We start from the raw sequence: 21,616 nt of genomic DNA on the forward strand, positions 1-21,616 counted from the left end.
TTACAACTCAAATTAGATCAACACGAAAGAACCAGAACCTTTCAGTGTTTAACCATTAGTCAATTCATCCATGTGAGCAGACTTAACTACAATGTAATGAAAATAGAAAATGCTGGAAAAACTCAGCAGGTCTGACAGCAGGCTGTGGAGAGAGAAACAGAGTCAATGTTTCCAGAGCTCTGGAGAAGAATCATTTGGACTCGAAATGTTAACTCTGTTTCTCTTTCCACAGACGCTGCCAGAGCTGCTGAGTTCTTCCAGCATTCTCTGATTTTATTTCAGATTTCCAGCATCTACAGTATTTTGCTTTTATCTTAACTACAATGTGTTTGTAATAAAATATATTTAAATCCCACCTTTTTTGAACAAATACAAAACTGGAACTTGAGCCGTAGTGACATGATTTTTTATTGTTTCTGAAAGCATTTTATTTTAACTTCAATGCAGATTCGAAACAGGGAACATGTGCAAACCCAGGACAATGTGTGTTTATATATATATATATCTATGCAACTCAGGTTGAATGCTAACAACTGTAAGGCCCCATTCAACCCTTGCTTTTTTTATGGCGGGCTTGGTTTAACTGTCCAATCTTTGAGGCCTGATTCCTGCTTCAAAGTAACCAGTGAAAAGATGTGATTTTTAAAATATTTATAAAAAGACCCTAAAGTTTAAAAACTTCTCACCACGCTCTACCTCACTCTCCCCCGCTTCACTCTCACAAATTTCTCCTCCCTTCCCCTTTGCTGTTACAAATCCCTTCACTCTCTCAAATCTCCGGCCCCTGACACCCGCCCCTCCTCTGGCCCCATCCCACCACCAACCCGCTCTCGCTCTGGTGGGGACGGGGGGCGTCAGAGCAATTATCAAGCTTCAAAATGGGGTCACAGTGGGAAAAGGTTTGAGAAGCACTCTGCGAATGTGATTTGGCCGCTATACGCACTAGATCGTAAAATCAATCTGAATGAACCAAGGCATTGTAACTCTTTCGAGTTATCAACAGTCACAGAATGTAACTCTTTCGAGTACAATCACAGTTCTTGGTTTCCGGGAGTGGGACATGAACCCACAACCTTCTGATTCAAAGGTGAGGGTGCTATGAACTGAGCCACAGCTGACACCTCCAACCAAGGCATTGTAGCAGACATTGACCGGATTCCATGTTAACCAGAAAAGCTAATTGAAACTGCCTGAAGCCTCCACTTTTCCATTTTCTCCAATAGTTGATTATGTGAACAGCTGGCGAAGCTGCTTGTAGCCTCCATTAGCAGTTTGCACTGTTAACTGTGAAGATGCCGGTGGAAAGTGGAGACTTGGGAGGCACCAATTAACTGATACATTAACATGAGATCAGGTCACATCCTGTTTTTCATGTTGTCTGCAGTGTTTCTGTTGGGACTTGTTTAGATGCAACCATATTCGCATACAAAAAATTGGCTTTTAAAAATGTGGTCAGTACAGAACCACACAAAAGAGCTGGTGCACTTAATACAGTTTATAATGGCACCTCTGTAATTGATATCCATGGTGATAGCAAACGTTTAGTGGCGTTTCTCCGATTTAGCCTTCGGGGAGAATTTTCTGCTGGTCAGGCAGGCGCGTGCCAGACCTGACCGAACGTAAAATGACACGCACGATATTTCGGTTGGTGGGCGTGCTGCCAACTCTGGCACACCCGCTGATGATTAAAAGGCCTATCAAGGCCATTAAAACGGGCAATTGAATGAAATGTTTCACTGCCCATCCCACCTTGCAGTGGACGGGCGGGCGAAAAGGCCAAACGGCCTTTGCATTTTTTAGGAAACCTCATCCGCGGTCGGGGTGGGGTTTCCAACAGCAAATAAAAATAAAAATTTTAAAATTTAATGAATAATATAGCCCTGCTCATGTGACAGAGTCACATGAGGGGACATGTTTTATAACCTATTAGAAATCTTTACTTTTAACGGTCTCAAATCTTCACCTCCCTGAGGCAGCTCAGGGAGCTTTTACAGCACACACCCCCAGGCCAAGTTGGCACTCGCACCTCTCCCCCTCCACACAGGCAGTGCTGCCACGCGCAACGCACGCTGGGCGAGCCTTAATTGCATCAGCGTCAAATTGTGGTCCGGCCCCGATCGCGGGTTGCGGACGACTTCCTGACCGTCCCCGCCCATCTCCAACGGGGGAAGAATCCTCCCCTTTGTGTGGGGAGGCTGTGCCCTCTTGGCCCTGGACTAGAAATCCAGTGACCCAGGGTAATGCTGTGGGGACCCGGGTTCAAATCCCACCACGGCAGATGGTAAAATTTGAATTAAAAGCCTGATGATAACCATGAAACCATTGCCGATTGTCGTAAAAACTCCTCTGGTTCACAAGTGCGGAATCTGGTCTGGCTTATGCGTGACTCCAGACTCTCAGCAATGTGGCTGACCCTTAACTGCCCTCTGAACAAGGGCAATTAGGGTTGGGCAATAAAATAAATGCTGGCCTAACCAGCGACACCCACATCCCATGAATGTATAAAAGTAAGTGCGGAGGGTATAAGCGGTGGGGGCCTTCAGCATTTCAAAGTAGACTGACCTATTCTCCTCAGGAATATGCAGTGCCATCATCTGCAATGGTTCAACGCTCTGCACTTCCCAGCCATGGTGATCACTAATCCGGGCTGTTTCCACCATGAGGAAGTCGTCGGGCATTCTACTCCACTGAACAGGAGTGATCATCTGCACATCAAGTCGAGGAGGGCACTGCGGAGTAGGATTCTTTTCTTCACTCTTAAATATAGCCGCGGACAGAGGCATAGCATTCTGTACCAGGAGATAAATCATAAGCACGTTCATGTACAAGAATATGAAGGTAACAAAGCATTAGTCAACATTATTTGCTCTTTCTATCATGAGAAAAGGTGGGATTGTTATTTATTACTGTGATCAGAAACATTTGTTTTATGAACCCTTCAGTGTGATATGCAAGCAGTCTTAAAAAGATCACCATTTTAGTCACACCGCATTTTAAATGACATGGGCTGTGTTTGTAATCTTAAAAAAAAAAATTGTACTAAACAAGTCAAAAGTTTCATTTGCGCAAAGGCTGGAGTATTCTAGAAGATGCTCGACATCATAATTTACATATTAATAGATTCATGTGAAGTCGGGTGTAACAACAGTGTATCAAGTTATAATTCTTCCTTTCAGCTGAGAATGTTAAGCATCAGCAATAAATTTAACACCAGTCCCGGGACTCTATTTTTAACAAGGATTTTAATAATCTGACCAATTGCGTTTGTCTGCTGATAAAACTTAACATCTCAATCACCGACAAGACACTGCAGCAACTCACCAAGGCTCCTTAGACAGCACCTTCCAAAACCCACGACCCCTACCATCTAGAAGGACAAGGGCAGCAGACACGTGGGAACACCACCCACCTGCAAGTTCCCCTCCAAGTCACTCACCATCCTGACTTGGAAATATATCGGCCGTTCCTTCACTGTCGCTGGGGCAAAATCCTGGAACTCCCTCCCTAACAGCACTGTGGGTGTACCTACACCACCGGGACTGCAACAATTCAAGAAGGCGGCTCACCGCCACCTTCTCAAGGGCAATTAGGGATGAGCAATAAATGCTGGCCTAGCCAGCGACGCCCACATCCTGTGAACGAATATGAAAAGAGAAAATAACATACACTAGCCTGCCTGCAAACTCTGTGCGAAGGTGGTTCGTGGAACCAGCATTCTAACGTATTTTCCTCCTCTGATATTTTAGGCTGTGCTTTGGCCAGAAGCAGATAGCAGCTAGCAGTACTCTGTGCCACTTTCGCCAATGGCAAGCATAAATGCACACACATATAATGGAGAATGTAGGCAGTGGCCTTGAGCAGGAAGCACTACAGTGGTTACAGGAGCCGCCGTGCACAGAGGAGGAGGAGCAAGTGGTAGTTCCACAAGAACAACAGGAATGTGCTGCCAGATGGCTGCATGGACCCTATTGACGACTCTTCTACTTTGAGAGGTCCAACAATGCATTGAAATTGCACAGGGGCATCACGGTCACATTGCTATCCTAGTAGAAAAGGGGATAAAGATGTTGACTTTTTCAACAATGCACCACCCACTTGCTTAATACATCTGTTGCCAACAGATTATTACTATGCTATGTGTCCCCATGGTGGGGGTTTCACTGCAGATGTCCATGCAGCAGGTGGACCCCCACCTACCCCCAGTCTTTGAAGGATGCTGTTCTCAGCCATTGCCTGTTAAGTGTCCCAGCACCTTCAGATACACTTGGTATAAAGGCAGTGCAGATTTTGTGGCGGCTGATCTGTCTGGAAAATTGCCTTTAATCCTTTACCACTTTGTCCAGTGAGTACAGCAAATGGGATGCTACAAAAGCAATCTGATCTTTACTTTTGCAACCGCTTGTCAAATGACACCGCGCTCCCTAGCTTACAAGTCCATTGGTCCCTGGAGCTGGGGTGAAAGTCTGTATTTTTGGAGTCACTTTCTCAATTCTCTCTTAGGCCCTTCCTGTTCTGCTGCATTCCCACAGTCAGAACCTCACAACCTATTTATATATGAAAGCAATAGACTTGAAAACAAATACCTTTGATTTTCCAAGTTCAAACTGGATCATATTTAGACTCGTAGCCTGCATAAAGACAGCTGGGAATAACTTGGTGCCGGGTTCAATCTGTGAAATAGTCACACATAAAATAATTGCTTTCTCTGTATTATCCGTAAGGGCTCTCAGATTTAAAAATACATAATCCACCTGGGGAACAAGGTGACATTCTGTCTGAACACAGTAGGTGAATGTTTCCCCTCCTGAGGGTTGCATGATAGAATGAGTGGAATGGTCTTTTATAATCACCATTCTGTTCTGAATGAAAGTGATTCCAAATTGACAATCCATCTATAATTAAATAGTTTAGATCAGAATAACTGGGCGAAGGGTATCAATGTGGTGCAGCTGAGTTACCCTTCTGGCATGAGGGTTTACATTTATTATTATGGCAGGTTAGGAGGAGCTAAAGCACATCAGAAATCTGATTCATAGCTTACAGCTAGCATTGAAAGTGATTTGAAAGGCTATTTTACCCCTAGTGTGCAATCAGGCAGGGTAATTAATAACTTTGTAGTAAAGGAGCCTCTGGGGAAGAGTGATCATAATATGATGGAATTTTATATTGAAGTTGAGAATGATATAGTTAAGTCTGAAACTAGGGTCTTAAATTTGAAAAAGCAAACTACATAGGTATTAGGAGTGAGTTAGCTGACATAGATAAGGAAACTAGATTAAATGGTATGACAGTAGGTAAGCAATGGCAGTCATTTAAAGAAATAATTCATAATATTCAATAAATATACATTCTCTTAAGGAATAAAAAAAAACCTGCAGAAGAGGTAGTCCAACCAATGCTAACAAGAAAATTTAAAGATTATTTTTGATGGAAGGAAAATCCTTATAACGTTGCCAAAGTTTCAACCTCATTATCATATTAAAAATACCAATCTGCCTCCTTGGAGCAGGTTTGTCACCCGAACACATTCCAGTCTCATTTAAAGGTGTCAGCTGTGGCTCAGTTCATAGCACCCTTGCCTTTGAATCAGAGGGTTGTGGGTTCATGTCCCACTCCCGGAAAACCAAGAACTATTATTGTACTCGAAGGAGTTGCAATCTGTGACTGTTGATAACTCGAAAGAGTTTCCAGTCTCATTTAGTGTGAGGAGTGGGCGTGTTAGAAGAGGGTTTGTGTTAAGAATCTGATTTTTAAGAATTTAACCACCACCCCACAAAAACCTACCCTTCCTCCTGGTGAAAATCTCTTCCTTTCGTATCTGTCTTCACAGTAGAAGACACAAAAAAAATTCCAGATGTAGTGGGGAAACTAAAGGTGTGAGAATGAGGAGCTTAAAAAAAATAGTGTTAGTAAAGTAATAATATTGGAGAAATGAATGGGAATAAAAGCCAACACATCTCCAGGACCTAAATCCTAGGATTTTAAAAGAGATGGCTACAAAGATCGTGGATGGTATTTAATGGAGGAGCGGGTGTCTCGCCCGCAGCCTGGAGGGCCGGTGAGAGCCCCACATCACCTCCTTTTGGGTAGGCCCGCTGAATTAAATGCCAATCAGGCATTTAACCGGGTATCAGCCGGCCTTCAATGGATCAAGGTTAAAGAAGCCTTACTGCAATTATATAAGGCCTGGGTGAGATCACACCTCGAACACTGTGCACAATTTTGGTCTCCTTACAAACTGAACGGTACACTTGATTTACAGGAATTGCAAGGATTCCTGGGATGAGGGGAATGTCCTATGAGGAGAATCTGAGCAGTTCCCTAGGGCAGAATCTTCAGCTCGGCGAGTGGGGTTGTGGGGCGGGGTGGGGCCTGCTTGCTGAGGTGTAAAATGATGCGGGATGACATCAGGCATGTGTCCCGACATCACCGCGAGTCATTTAGATTTTCAGTTCGGTGGGCACACAGCTGACTTGGCTGCGCACCCGCTGAACTATCAAAGGCCTATTAAGGCCATTTAAAAAGCCAATAAAGCAATCAGCTGAGCTGCCCGTCCAACCCTAAGGTTGGTGGGGGGCAGGCGAAGAGCCCAGGCGGCCTTTGCATTTTTCATGGAACCTCATCCACGGGTGAGATGAGGTTTCATGAACCTTTTTGAAGTGTTTTAAAAGTTTTTAATAAAATTAATGGACAGGTCCCAGCTCATGGGACAGTTTCACATGAGGGGACATGTCCTTAAAATTTTTTTTTTTACCTTTAATTAATGTTTTATAAGTGAAAGTAATCTCCCTGAGGCACCTCTGCGTGTATGTAGGAAAGAGCGCAGGCCCCCACTCAGGCAACAGCCCCCCGCCCGCACAGGGTGCGCTCAGCGCTTCTGGGTGCACGTCACACTGGGCGGACCTTAATTAGCTCGCCCACGTAAAATGGGGGCGCCCAGCCAATCGGGGCGCCGATCAGCTGCGTGCCCGCCCGCGCCCGCACAACGCCCCCCCGATGGGGAGAAAATTTTCCCCCTAGAGTTTAGAAGAATGAGAGCGATCTCACTGAAATATATAACATTTGTAAGGGGCTTGACAGCATATTTCCCCAGGCTGATGAAGCTACAATACATAGTTGTAGTTTCAGAATAAGGGGTCAGCCATTAGGACTTAGGTGAGGGGAAATTTCTTCACTCAGAGGTTTGTGAATCTTTAGAATTCTCTACCTCAGAGGTGTGAGAATCTTTAGAATTCTCTACCTCAGAGGTGTGAGAATCTTTAGAATTCTCTACCTCAGAGGTGTGAGAATCTTTAGAATTCTCTACCTCAGAGGTGTGAGAATCTTTAGAATTCTCTACCTCAGAGGTGTGTGAATCTTTAGAATTCTCTACCTCAGAGGGCTGTGGAGGTTCAATCGCTGAGTGTAATCGAGACAGAGATTGATAGATTTTTGGATACTAAAGGAATTAAGGGAAATGAGGATAGTGCAGGAAAGTGGAGTTGAAGTAGCCATGATCTGATGACAGGGCCAAATGTCATATTCCTGCTCCGACCTCTTTCTTCTAATCATGAGCTTTTTTCACTCTCGACCTTCTTAACCTTGGAGATCGTACGGGCAATTTTAACCAGAGTGACTAAAAAAGCACTAGCCCTGACTCCTATTTCCTCCAAGTATTATTAACCTATAGAGCAGCGAATCCAGATTTGATTGAAAAAAATTCAAAGAAAAAATCGACGGACTCCTTTTCTGCAGGCAGAGGATGTATACAGGCTTGACACTGACATCAAGACAGGGGAAAGGCGAAAAGGTTCTGGCCAGGTTCTGCACGTAGCTTACATACTGTAACAGGTGGGTTCAATGGCATTTTCTTGTGACAACCTTCAGCTTTAACAACAAACTTAAGCATGTCTAATAATCCTTGTGCACGACCTGTTTCAGAGTGTTCCGCTGATAGCAGAGAAGAGAGGAAGGCTTTAGCATGATCTTTCAGGTTTTGCAAAGCAGACAGAATTCCTCAGCACTCAGAAACTCAGCACTCAACAAGCCGATCGTTTTACCTGGTAATGGGTACCGAGTTCTTTTCCATTTGCAGTGAATGTTAACTGGCCCGTTGCTAGATCGATGAAACATCCAATTTCAATGTCAGCACTACTGCTGCTAGATCCCTTTGAGCTGCCAACAATGTCTCCTCCCCAAACCATGTAACAATTACACCGCTTCACACTACAAAAGATAACAGGTTTTAGCACTTCATTCCATTCTATTTAAAGGTAATTTAGGAGACAGGGGTTGCCAGTGACTTCCTGCTGAGTGATCACTGCTCGCCATGTAAACAATGAAAAAAATCAGGATGAAATTTAGGGGTTCAGTTCAGTTCCGAAAAAAAATTGTATTTGCATTCTAAACCAACAGATTTCCCGCATATTACTAGGACTCCAGAAATCAGCCGGGGAACATTAAATATTGAAAAAAGATTGTGTCAAGTTCTTCAATCTTAGATCAGACATGATCCATAGGGACGTTCACCAAGTCCTGGGTGATAACTCAATGGCCAACGCAGTGCAACCTTTGGAGAACATGCCAGGACTTCATATTAGTGCATGCCAGATAGCATTTCTTATCAAACAGTCATTATATTAAAACAGTATTGCGACGGAAGTATTCTTCTGCTTAAGAGTTGAGCGAACGTTTTGGAAATAATGGAGATTCAGAAACAATTGGCCTAATACCATTGAGTTGAGTGGGGAACAGCCACATTCCAATTCCTGGATGACTATTTTGATGCTGAGACCCAACTCAAGAATAATTCTAGCTAAGGCTCCTCAAGGTTTGGTACATTTTCAATCACTACTTCTTAAAGGTAAGAAGAAATATCTGATATTTCTGAATTTTTAAGATTCATATTTTCTATAAAGCGGGTTCTGCCATTCGGCACACATTGCAGATAAAGATATAACTGACTTTACATTTATGTAAACTTCTTTGCATTGTTCACATTTATTTCACGCAAAAGGTCATGCATTACAGGAAGTTCTCCAAAGCTAGGACCTACCTTTCATGAACTCTGCCTTTCTCATCACCCAGAGTAACAGTGACTGTCCGATTTTTATTCACATCAAATGTTTTGCCGTAGTAATGGTAATCAGGAGTTACCCAGCCAATCCACACAAGAGATGGATCTTGGCCTGCAAATATTCTCACTGCATAACAATACTGCATAGAAAAGAGACAGTAGGAGCACATAATAGCAAATACGATGAATAGTCATTGTAAGAATCACTTACTATGTGGGTAAATGCGTGAGCAGTATTTTTGATATGAGTCACAAAGGCAACAATCTACTAATATCATTTGAGTAACTGGAGATTATACACCATTTTAGCATTAACCTTTTAGAGTAGCGCATACCTTAGCAACTAACAGATTATGGTCAACAGCAAATTATTTTTTTTTTAAAGGTACAAAAAACAACTGTACAGAAAAGCATTTCCTTTCTATTCCACATTTTTGGATCTCCAGTTGCTGGTATTCGTTATCATTTTTTAATATAGCCAAGTCTGAATATTAGCTGAGATTAGAACTCATAAATCAATGGCTTGGATGAAGGAATTGAATGTTGTACATCCAAGTTTGCAAATTACACTAAATAAGTATGCACAGTAAGTTGTATAGGGAGTTAAGGGACATTGACAGATTAAGTGTATGGATAAAACTGTGACAATAAGAGTTCAATGTGGGGAAGTGTGACATCATTCACTTAGATCCAAGATGGATAAGTTGCAGTTTTTCTTTATTCTTTGATGGGATGTGGGTGTCCCTGACAAGGCCAGCATTTGTTGCCCATCCCTAATTGCCCTTGAACTGAGTGCCTTGCTCGGTCATTTCAGAGGGCAGTTCAGAGTCAACCACATTGCTGTGAGTCTGGAGTCACATGTAGGCCGGACCAGGCAAAGTTGGCAGATTTCCTTCCCTAAAGGGCATTAATGAACCAGATGGGTTTTTATGACAATCAATGATAGTTTCATGGTCACCATTACTGAGGCTAGCTTTATATTCCAGATATTATTAAGTGAATTTAAATTCCACCAGTTGCCATGGTGGGATTTGAACCCATGTCCACAGAGCATTAGCCTCGGCCTGTGGATTACTAATCCAGTGACATTATTTTCTTAGTGTTAAGAGGCTAGGAACAAGGTAGAGGAGCAAAGGGATTTGGGTGGCCAGGTACACTTAAATTATACTTAAGTTGTATAGAGTCTTGGACAGATGCCTTCAGTTCTGGGCACCACATATCAGGAAGGATACATTGCTCCCAGAGAGGGCATCAGAATAATATTGGGGCTTAAAGAGATAAATTATGAGGATAGGTTGTTTAAATGTGACTTATATTCTGTTGAGTATAGAAGATTGTGGGTTGATCTAATCATGGAGTTTTTAATGACAAAATAATTCACTACAGTGAATGCAGAGAAACTATTTCATCTTATAGGAGGATCCAGAATTAGGCAGCACAATTTTAAAATTGGAGCATGACTTTCAGGAGTGTAATCTGGAGGCACTTTCTTCCCACAAAAGGTAGTATCAAGCTTCAAGGCTGAGATCAATAGATTTTGATAGGTTTTTGGGAATATACATAAATGGCAGGTAAATGAAGTCAATGTAAAGATCAGTCATGATCTGACTGAATGTTGAAACAGGCTCAAGAAGATGAATGGCCTATCCCTGTTCCTATGTTCCTGTGCCTGCTACTCAGTAGTCCAAGGCCTAGTAATTGAATTATGCCCAAATGGATTGTTTTTCAGTGGTGTGCACACTGCACACGTCTAATTAGGCTGGTGGCAGGACTATGGGAATTGGTCAGGAATCTCATTTGTCCGTCAGGAGTGAACCACATGTCATATCTCCAGAAGCAGCTTTCCAGTCTCAAGAGGCATCTTTATCAGTCTGAGTGGATACTGGTTGAGGGGGTGAGTGCTGGAGGAGTGCAAGGCAATCAGGAGGGGGAAAGCAATGCCGCTAAATTTAGTGTGGAGCTGGGAGGAGGCCCCCTGCTCCATCAGCTCCACAAATTGGATAAGTGAAAACGATGAAAATTTACCTTTCCGGTCTCCAGTGGTCCACTTAACAATTTTACAAAGGAGGCCTTAACAGGCATTCACCCCTCGATTTGCATAAACAAAGGGGCTAACATTTATTTCCGGCAAGAGTACTGAATGTTTACGTTTTTATATATAGCGACAGCCATTAAATTGACAGGCAGGAACATGACCACTTCAGCTGCCAAACTGGACACTTTGGTGTCCATTTTACACCCGTAAAACAGGTGTGGTGTCATCAAATCTCGAGGCTGAAGTTTTGCCTAAGAATCAATTGGAGCTTTCAAGGGAGCACCAGCAGAATGCATTCAATGAGCACACTGAAGTCTGAATATAAACTGAGGCTGGGACCCAAGTCTATTCCATATACTCAGGATCTATGTCTCTTCCTTAGGGTTCTTCAAACTGTAAAAATGCACTTTCTGGAAATTAAGAAGTGGACCCTCTATGTATCTTTACTGGTATATACGTTACATGCAATACTCAAGTACTCAATAAATGCTGAGCACATGATTTCTCAAGATCCTAGATAACTTTAGACAGAAACAGCTGATTTTTATATCTTTGCACATTACCATTGTAGATTTTTTAACAGCTTCTTGGTCCTCTCTAACCCCAGGAAAATCACGACTCAGCTTTGCGCCCCTAGGAGTAAACAATAAGTTTCGTCAATAGATTTTGCGATTTAAATGGAAACCAGGGATTGTTCAAAGAAATGCAATCCAGAAATTAGCCCTTTAATTAAGAGCAAGAGGTACGAGGGTCATATTGCAATCAAAATGTTAGCTAAGACTGGGGATTGAACGAATGAATTTTCAACACTTAAAAAGGTTATGGCCGGGACTTTCCCATCCCACCCGTGATGATGCGCGCCACAGGTGGGACCAAGAGCAGCCGAAAGCCTGTTGACTTGGGCGGGAATTTGTGGTCCTACATCCTGCCCATAGCTCATCCAAAAATACAGAAAAATGAGGCTGTTAGTTTGGTTTGAAAGAAACTCTCACCGATTTCACTCCCCCCATGCACTTGATTTTTAAATTCTAAAACAAACAGGGTTTGGAAACTACAAAGATTCATTTCCACAGAATTGCTTTGTTTGCAATTTTAATGGCACCAGTAACTCAATTAGGAAAAGACCTACTTTTATTAGATGATCATCTGTTTATTTGATGAGGCTAATCCTGGGGACTGAATATGAGCACAATTAGATTAGTTACATCCAATAAATTTCTCATGAGCAATACTGAGTATCTGTGACTGTCAGCTTCACTCCACTGGTGGTACCACTCTGGGTTAGAAAGCTGTCGGCTTAATTCCCAGGACTGACTTGGGGCTGAATTTTTAGGCCCAGGTTTGGGGGGCAAGTACAGAGTGGGTGGACATGGAATTTCGCACTGCATTCCTGGATGCCAGTTTCCCAGCACCATCCCAGGGATGGTAGGGTTACCTCCTTGCAAGCAGCGGGCAGCCAATTAAAGCTGTCTAAAGGCCTATTAAATTATTTTGTCAGAGCCTGGCTGAAATTTTCCAGTTGGCCTCCAAGCACCCGGAAGTGTCGGGCACTAACCCAGCTGCTTGGAGGCAACTTCCCGGTGCCAGACCAGGCCCAGTGCTCCAGACAGGTTTCCAGGCCCTTCTTGCCTGACTGGCTTTAGGTGCACGTGCAGGCCACCTTGTGCAGGGCCTTCCCTTCCACAATGGTGGCCCGGCTGCTCAGTCTATTTTTTATTTATCCCTTTTAACGAATTGGAGAGAGGGCACCTCAAAATGGAGACGTCCCTCTCACTTACCTGAAAAGACCCTCCAGCTTCGAGAACCCGCCCAATGCCCTTAATTAGACGACGAGCTTGCCCTCTGGCCACTAATTAGCCAATTCATGGAAGACCACAGCCAGATGACTTGTTTTACCCAGAGTGCAGGCCTCTGACCCCCCCCATTTGACCCTGGCATCAGGATCCTGAAGCCCACAGGGAAGTCCTGTCCTAGAGCACAAAATTTAAGCTGGCAATCCTGAGAGGGAAATCTGCACTGTTGAAGGGTCTGGGGGTGAGATTTAACTTTAGCGTGGGCCGACATGGGCAGCAGTGGCTCTCCAGCCAGCGGCCGAGACCCCTGTCGCCTCCACAAGACTCTGTCCAAAGAAACAGCTGATTATGTTCCACCAAATATAAATTCCACCAGATTTTCTTTTCCACTGACTTAAAATACCTGTCAGCTCATGTGGACTTAAATCTCATGGGGCTGCTTGAAGAATGGCAGGGAGGACCACCAAGGTGCTGGTCAACACTCCCCCTTCAACCAAATTCCCCGGAGAAACCTATAATCTATGTTCATTCATCTGTTGTTTGGCAATCCTGTTGTGTGCAAAATTGGCTAATGCATTTGTTGACACAAATTGGAAGTACACCAACTGGCTGTATATTATTTTGGGATACCCTGAGAATGTGCAGTAAATGCAGACGACATTTTCCTTTACAAAATTAGCTCCCCATTAAAAATATAGGGTTAATCGCTATATTACAACTATTAATATTGTCAGGTAACAAGACAAGACAATCACGTGCAGGAGTCTCTCTGGCTTTTATAGCACACCCGACTCAACTTTAAACTCACCTTAATTTAGTCTTTCCCAACACTGCATCCGCATTCTGAGGTCCATCGTCATGAGCCATATGTGGAATTCCTTCTCGTTTATAAGCTAAGCGGAACTCGACAGGCATACTCAAACGGTAGTATGTCATTTCAGTAATGCAGTTTTGCGTGCCAAAGGTTTTATGGGTGACTTTTAAACAGGGTGGGCTGTCTACAGTCCCATCAATCCTTGTTACCTGTAAATTGGATTCTAATTTTAGTTATTTCTGTAAAGCTTCTCTGTCAAATAATGTAATATAAAAGTTTATACAAACAAGGCAAGTTGGTCACATTGAACCGTGGCAGCCCAATTTAAATATCGTCAAGAAATTTCCGACCTCACTAATGACAGGAGGCTCGGAGGCCATAAAACCCACCATTGTGCAAATGGGCACATATACAACCGGTTGAAGTCACATTTCCTGTTTTAAAATTTTAAACTACCCCATTGACCCTCTCCTGCCCATAAATGGGAGGGTTAATACTGATGGCCTAGCATCAGATCAATGAAACTATAAGCAAAGGATTGTAAGTTAGCAGTTTCATTGTCTACCTGGTGGTGGTGGTTCATTACAGTGCACTCAGCAATGTGCAAGTTGCCTTGGTAACATGTATATTGTAGTCTGGAGCTATGGATAGTGATGGTCAAGGCTCCAATTTTCTTTCCACCACATGGCTGACCAGGAATTTCTCCCACTCTTGGAAGGACTTGCAGGCTGATAATCAACCCATTTGGCCACATTATGAACAGATCTTCCTTGCCTATCAAGGCCTGAGGCAGGACTTGAACCTAGAGCTTCTGGCTAAGAGGCAGGGATGCTACCCACTGCGTCACAAGGCTATAGTAAACTACATCCATAATAATTATAATTAACCCCACAATTACAATACACTAAAGCTACACACTGCTATTTTTAAAGTCCAGAATATTCCATCATAGCACCCTCTAAAGTACTGGATTACCAATCTCCATGCACATGAAAAAAAATTCATAGCGTTGTATCTAAATTTCATCCTGTCTCTTGATTGAAACAAATGATATTTAATATTGGAGGAGAATCACAACAAATAATGTCCAATGGAATTGTAGTCAAACACACCAAAAAAATGTTACAATATGTTTCCCACAAGGTTTCAAATAGGTAAAATTTCAAAAATTGAAAATGTGTTGCAATCATGAACTGGAACATATTACAAAGATGAAAAACAACAAATACACTTCTGATATTTGAACTCTTTTACTGGCTGAGCTCCCAGAATAATCTGTTGACTTCTAAAGGCACTGTTGAACAATTTTCCATTGTAGCTATCACAGGGATGGCCTGTGATCAGGGCCATTGCTTTACAGCGAGTGACTGAGTCAAATTCAGTTGCTATCTTGTGGGACTCTGGATCTTTTGATTTAATTATGCGGAGGGATTGTGCAGTTCCTCTGGGATTTCCTGGGGCTCGGATGGCTTTTGGGGTTTATTCCGTCATTTCATCCTCCTGTGAAAACTCGTCAGTGACCTTATGCGTGTAGATGCGTGGAGATTAATTAAAATTCGTATCTTACCTCAATATGGTGGTGATCTTTTGGTACAGGGACAAACTGAGGTAATCGTTTACTGAACCACATGGCAACATCACGGTTCATGTTTACTGAAAAAGGTTCAAAACCCTCCTGTAAACCACACATGGTGTAGTACTTGAAAGTGGTTGCATCCTTGCCAAAATTCATGCGACCTATCTGAGACAGGCCCAGACAACAAATTGGCATTAAACCTAGAAAAAGGTGAGGGGGGAAAAAAATACATTTCATTCCATATTGGTTTGTTGAGATATTTATTAAATCAAGTATGAATAACGTAAGTCTCAGAATTTAGGTTTTCATGATAGAATTGTGAAATGGCAGATTAGATTGTCCATGATAAATAACTGATTCATTAAATCAACCTGTGCTGATAATTGTTAAGCATGATAATCCTAATAGACTACCATGAACGATTCCAACTTCAAACCTTAATAAAAATAATAATTGTCTACGACATCTGCCTCACATTATGGGTGGAATTTTACAGCCCCGCTGAAATCAGTGGACTTTTGAAGGGCTTGTCGCATTTTATGGCCCCCCCCCTCCCCCCTCCCCCCTCCCCCCTCACGACAGGGCCATAAAATTCCACCTGATACATGGTGAGCAGGCAAGTGGTGGTGAGTCATAGTTCACACAGGGAGTCTGAGTTGCTGTGGTAACATGCATGTTGCAGTCTGGAAATATGTATAGTGATGGTCAAGGCTCTGACTTGCTTTCCACCATGTGGCTGACCAGGAATCTCTCCCACTCTTGCCACCTGCCATTGGTATATATTGGGTGGATTTACAAGTTGATATTCAACCTACTTGGTCACATTACCAACAAACCTTCCTTGGTCATTCAAGTCTTAGGATGGGACTTGAACCTGAAACTTGTAGCTTCAAGGCAGGGATGCTACCCACTGCGCTACAAGGTTTCCCCCAAATCGTGCAGGGTCCAACTAAAAAAGAGCTGGATTTCCTGATTTTGGTTCATTTCCAAACCATAGTTATTTGGAAAATAACAAAGTTTCTCCTTTCTGCTCCATTTTCATTCCCACTTATAGGATGTAAATTAACACAAAATGAAATAGTACTGTTTATGTTGTAAGTAATGACTGAAAGCATATATACTCCACAGGTATTGCATTGATTCCTGAGGACACAACGGTCACATCTGGACACTAGATGCAGCAGACAGGAGAGCAACAAGCAACAAAGCTATTTTTCAATCTCATAGGAATGGACTGATAAGCAAGGCTCCTTCTACAAACATTATCCCATACAAAACCACATCCTGTGACATCAATCAGACCCCAATGCAATTTTAAAGCAAACTCCCCCCATTGCTACTTGACATGATACAGTCAGAGAGATGGTGGTGTAATGATAATGTCACTAGATTAGTAATCCAGAGGTGAACGCTCTGGGGGCATGGGTTCAAATCCCACCATGGGAGCTGGTGGAATTTAAATTCAATTAATAAATCTGAAATTAAAAGCTAGTCTCTCAGCAATGGTGACCTATGAAAAACCCATCTGTTCACTAATCCCCTGTTAGGAAAGGAAATCTTCCATCTGCCAACCAGTCTGGCCTACATGTAACTCCAGATCCACAGCAATGTGGTTGACTCTTAACTGCCTCTCTGAAATGGCCTCGCAAGCAACTCAGTTCAAGAGCAATTAGAGATGGGCAACAAATGCTAACCTTGCCACTGATGCTCACATCCCATGAAAGAATAAAGAAAAAAGACTCATGCCCCTCAAAGAGGGTTACTGCAGGCTCCTCACAAAAATAAAACATTAAAACTGCTCCTGATCACCCCAGAAGAATCATCTCCCTGAGTGCCTGACTTTGCAGCACTTCCATTTTAGTTCCCACAACCTTGAGCCTTCTGGAACTAGTTGGATTCCACAGGGGAGTCACTGGATTTCCCAACCTTGCCGATCACGGAGTTGCTCTAACTGCACAAACAGGCCACCGATGGAATTCAAATGAGGTCCAACTGTCAAAATGGTTTTAGTGTTCAACCGCCCTATTGGTTAGGTGGTGGTCTCGCTGCATCTACCTCCCAGCGGCTGGGAGCAGGCACATCAAAATCAACCCCAGAGGTACTGTCATAGGAACATAAGACTTAGGAGCAGGAGTAGGCCATTCAGCCCTTCGAGCCTGCTCCACCATTCAATAAGATCGTGGCTGATCTTGTTGATGTCGCAACTCCACTTTGCTGTCTGCCCCCTGTAACCCTTGGCTCCCTTGTCCACCAAAAATCTGTCTAACTCTGCCTTGAATAAATTCAATGACCCGGCCTCCAATGCTTTCTGGGGAAAAGAATTCCACAGACCCTTTAAGAGAAAAAAGATTTTCCTCATCTCTGTCTTAAACAGTAGACCTCTTATTCTTAAACAGTGCCCCGTTTCTAGTCTCTCCCACAAGTGGAAACATCCTTCCAGTATCTACCCTAGCAAATCCCCTCAAGACCTTATTATGTTTCAATAAGGGAAGCAGTATGTTTAATATTCTGGACGACGGGATGAAAAGGGCTGAAGGGCCTTCTTCATGTGAACCAAGCTTATGAATACTGTTCCTTCAAATTGATGTGTGGCATTTTGTAGCTACTGCAGCAACAATCTCACATGTGCACCGTTAACATTCATTTAAAACAGTTGCAGCATCTGATTTTACTACATTTTCAAAAAAAATTGTTTCTGGGATATGGGTGTCGCTGGCTGGGCCAGCATTTATTGCCCATCCCTAGTTGCCCTTGAGAAGGTGGTGGTGAGCTGCCTTCTTGAACCACTGCAGTCCATGTGGTGTAGGTACACCCACAGTGCTGTTAGACAGGGAGTTCCAGGGTTTTGACCCAGTGACAGTGAAGGAACGGCCGATATATTTCCAAGTCAGGATGATGAGTGGCTTGGAGGGGAACTTCCAGGTGGTGGTGTTCCCATGTGCCTGCTGCCCTTGTCCTTCTAAATGGTAGTGGTTGTGGGTTCGGAAGATGCTGTTGGAGGAGCCTTGGTGAATTCCTGCAGTTGTGACATCTTGCAACTGCTTCCCAGTAAATCAACCTGGGCCTCACTGTCCCCATAGCAACCGTGCATTGCTGTTAGGGAGGGAGTTCCAGGATTTTGACCCAGGCAACATCAGTACCATGCAGTCATCAACTATTACCATGGAACAGACAGCAATTTTTTTTTCAGTAAGACTATCAATAATTCAATATACATGTCTAATTAAAATTGTCAATGTTAAAATAGAATAATAAATATTAACCTACCATCTTCTATTTCAAAATCTGTAAAGGCGAGTTCCGAGCCACTATTAGTAATGAGCAATTCTCCATTCAGAGTAAATATCATTGATTTATCATTCATATCAATCATGCAGCCAACCACATCACCAGACTGCCAGGCGCGACCAAAGTAAGTTGCACCTCGGTGCCAACATTGAGCCTGGAAAAAACAAGTGGATCCCAGTTCATTTTTAGTATATCACATATGCACGAATATTACTAGGAGTCCTCGGCAACCAACGCAAATCTGTGCTGCTAATCCACAAATGTGCTAGTGAACGTATACTGAATTCTGTCAGGAATTGGTACGAATGATACCCCATAACTCAATGTAATTTTTTAACTGTCTAGCAAGTTCCCTGCTGCTTTCTCCATGGCTATACCTCGACCAATCAGAGTTGACCTGCCAACCAGTCAGCGCCCATTTTGTCCTGTGGCGTAAGTTGTTTTGATTGTCTGAAATTTGGCATTCGTGCATTTGTCTAAAGGTGAAAAGCTTCGACAACATGTCTCTCTTTTCAGCAACATTTTAGGTTTGGTATTAATATAGTGTGAGATGGTTTTACCACACTTGGGAAAATACCTGACAAGCATGCTTTACAAAATACATGAAGCGGAAGGGTCTTTCGCTCCAAGTATTTACGTATTTGAGAATTGAAGGCAAACTGAGATCTTGAGTGAGTTGACCGCCTAGGCTTTGCAATCAGCGTCATTATGGACACCAGCAATTCACAAACCTTAGAGCCGTTAAACACAAAAGCGTTCCTGTCAGCGCCGAGTTCTATATCAGGCCTGCAAGCTGGCCTTGCCCAGCCAACACGCATCTCTCCTGCTGTCACTGCCTCAAACTCAAAGTACCACTTTCCCGTCTTGACTGCGTAGGTCTCCTCCACCCGGAAGAAACGGATCTTGTCGATGCTAATTTTTTCCACAGTTTCACCAGCTTAAAATACAAAAAAAACACTAAATTACCTCATTTAAAATAGTTGACAAAAAACAAAATTTTCAAGTGAAGAAACATTTCGATAAAACACTTTGGTAGACCAAAACTTTTGACATAAGATATTTCCCTCATGGTGATGGATAAACCAAATTCGCTCTCTGGTAAGGTACAAATTTCCATTTCTGCGGCCATGTTCCTGTCTGATGATTTGGATTTGAGGCGGAATCAGATTCTGCTACAATTCCTCATTATCTCAAGGACCACTTTACAGGATGGGGGTGGGGGCGAGGGTGGGTAAGTTGAAGAGTTCTCCCCACGACACACATCAAAGGTATGCCAGGAGGAGTTGCTAGATAACCCAGTTCACCCTTCGAAGGCTCAGCAGAGCTCTTGCCAGCTGAGGACTGGCCTGGGTTCTTTTGAGGCCTTGTGAAGGCCCCAAAAGGCTCAAAGCCAAATGAAACTGATCTCAACAAAGTGCTATAAAATGCAAGTCTTTTTTGTTAATGGAGATTCATTACTTTTATCAACTTCATTCATTGGAGCTGATCCGTTCAAAGCAGCCAAAGCAGGACGGGTCTTGCTGGTGCTCCAGTGGAGCGTTACTGAGCACTCCACCCTTACAACAGCTGATCAGGCCTGAAGCAGTCTTAGTGATGCAGGGCTGGTTAAAGGGCCTGGTTGCAGAATTTGGGATGCAGCCCACGACCATTTATTTGCGTAGCCGCAAGGTTTGCTCCACCACACTTGCACTGGTGGAATGGACTCATCTGTTCTGCTTCTGGATCTAGAACTTGCATGCCTTCTAAGAACACCTTTATAGATATGGTTCAATCTGTATGTGATTTCTTATGAGACGGGTGATTTGCCTCATTTCAGAAGTGTACTGTAATGCTCTAATAACACCCCTGTGGCAAGCTGAACAAGACAACTTGCAGGAAGTGATCTTGCATAAGTTTTCCTTCTTTGTCTTTTTGGCTCCTCTCCTTTTTAAACTTAGAGGCAGTCTCCCCCCAGTAGAGGAATTTCTTCAGTAGAGGAAAATACGCTGGTGCTAAATGGAATAAATGAGCTGAGCACCACATAATGTTAGAGGCTGCACAACTGGATCTCTGAGAGTCTCACTGCAAGTGGCCAACAGACATTTATTTGTGACTTTTAGTCAGCAGACAAATGGTGCCACTGGCTTAATGGTGAGTGTAAACAGGAAATTGGGCCTACTGCATGTGAAGTCAGTCTTTTATCATATTTAGTCAGACACATAGATGTTTTTCAGTTTGGTTCTTCTTTAAATATCCCAATTTGTTTCAAATATGTTTAAATCTTTTAATAGTACCCTGTCTATTACATTTTGCTTATCATAGACTCATAGTCGTCTACAACGCAGAAGGACCCCTTTCTGTCCATTGTGTCTACACCAGCTCTGACTATACTAATCCCATTTTCATGTGCTTGACCCATAGCCCTGGAGGCTATGGCAATGCAACTGAATATCTAAATACTTCTTAAATGTTATGAGAGTTTCTGACTCAACCACCCTTTCAGATAGTGAGTTCCAGACTCCCACCACCCTCTGGATGAAAAAATTTCTCCTCAACTCCCCTCTTAGCCTTACCTCTTACCTTAAATCTATTGACCCCTCTGCTAAGGGAAAACGTGCCTTCCTATCCACCCTATCTATGTCCCTCATAATCTTATACATCTCTATCAGGTCCCCTCTCAACCTTCGCTGCTCCAAGGAAAACAACCCCAGCCTATCCAATCTTTCCTCATAGCTCAGACCCTCCAGCCCAGGCAGCATCCTGGTAAATCTCCTCTGTACTCTCTCCAGTGCAATCACATCCTTTCTGTAATGTGGTGACCAGAAATGCACACAGTGCTCCAGTTGTGGCCTAACCAGCGTTTTATATAGTTCCAGCAAAACCTTCCTGCTCTTGTATTTTATGCCTTGGCTAATAAAGGCAAGTATCCCATATGCCTTCGTAACCACCTTACCTATCTGCCATGATACCTTCAGGGACCTATGGATACGCACACCAAGGTCCCTTTGATCTTCAGTACTTTCCAGGGTCCTACCATTCATAGTGTAATCCCTTGTCTTGTTAGCCCTCCCCAAGT

The 21,616-nt window shown here is 43.1% G+C and overlaps 1 protein-coding gene across 2 annotated transcripts in view; it reads right to left on the minus strand.

The window, feature by feature from the left end:
- LOC144693381 (ryanodine receptor 3-like) overlaps positions 1 to 21,616 on the minus strand; it is a 337,370-nt gene that overhangs the window by 183,051 nt on the left and 132,703 nt on the right. For both annotated transcript variants that reach the window (XM_078563242.1, XM_078563241.1), the window contains 9 exons: positions 19,293 to 19,498; positions 18,541 to 18,715; positions 15,265 to 15,473; positions 13,692 to 13,906; positions 11,654 to 11,723; positions 9,035 to 9,195; positions 8,040 to 8,205; positions 4,584 to 4,670; positions 2,563 to 2,789 (listed from right to left, as the gene is read on the minus strand). In XM_078563242.1, coding sequence (XP_078419368.1) covers positions 2,563 to 2,789; positions 4,584 to 4,670; positions 8,040 to 8,205; positions 9,035 to 9,195; positions 11,654 to 11,723; positions 13,692 to 13,906; positions 15,265 to 15,473; positions 18,541 to 18,715; positions 19,293 to 19,498 — 1,516 coding nt within the window. The remainder of the gene's footprint in view (positions 1 to 2,562; positions 2,790 to 4,583; positions 4,671 to 8,039; positions 8,206 to 9,034; positions 9,196 to 11,653; positions 11,724 to 13,691; positions 13,907 to 15,264; positions 15,474 to 18,540; positions 18,716 to 19,292; positions 19,499 to 21,616) is intronic.

Source organism: Cetorhinus maximus, chromosome 18 (assembly GCF_964194155.1).
Source record: "Cetorhinus maximus chromosome 18, sCetMax3.hap1.1, whole genome shotgun sequence".
NCBI classification, from domain to species: domain Eukaryota; kingdom Metazoa; phylum Chordata; class Chondrichthyes; order Lamniformes; family Cetorhinidae; genus Cetorhinus; species Cetorhinus maximus.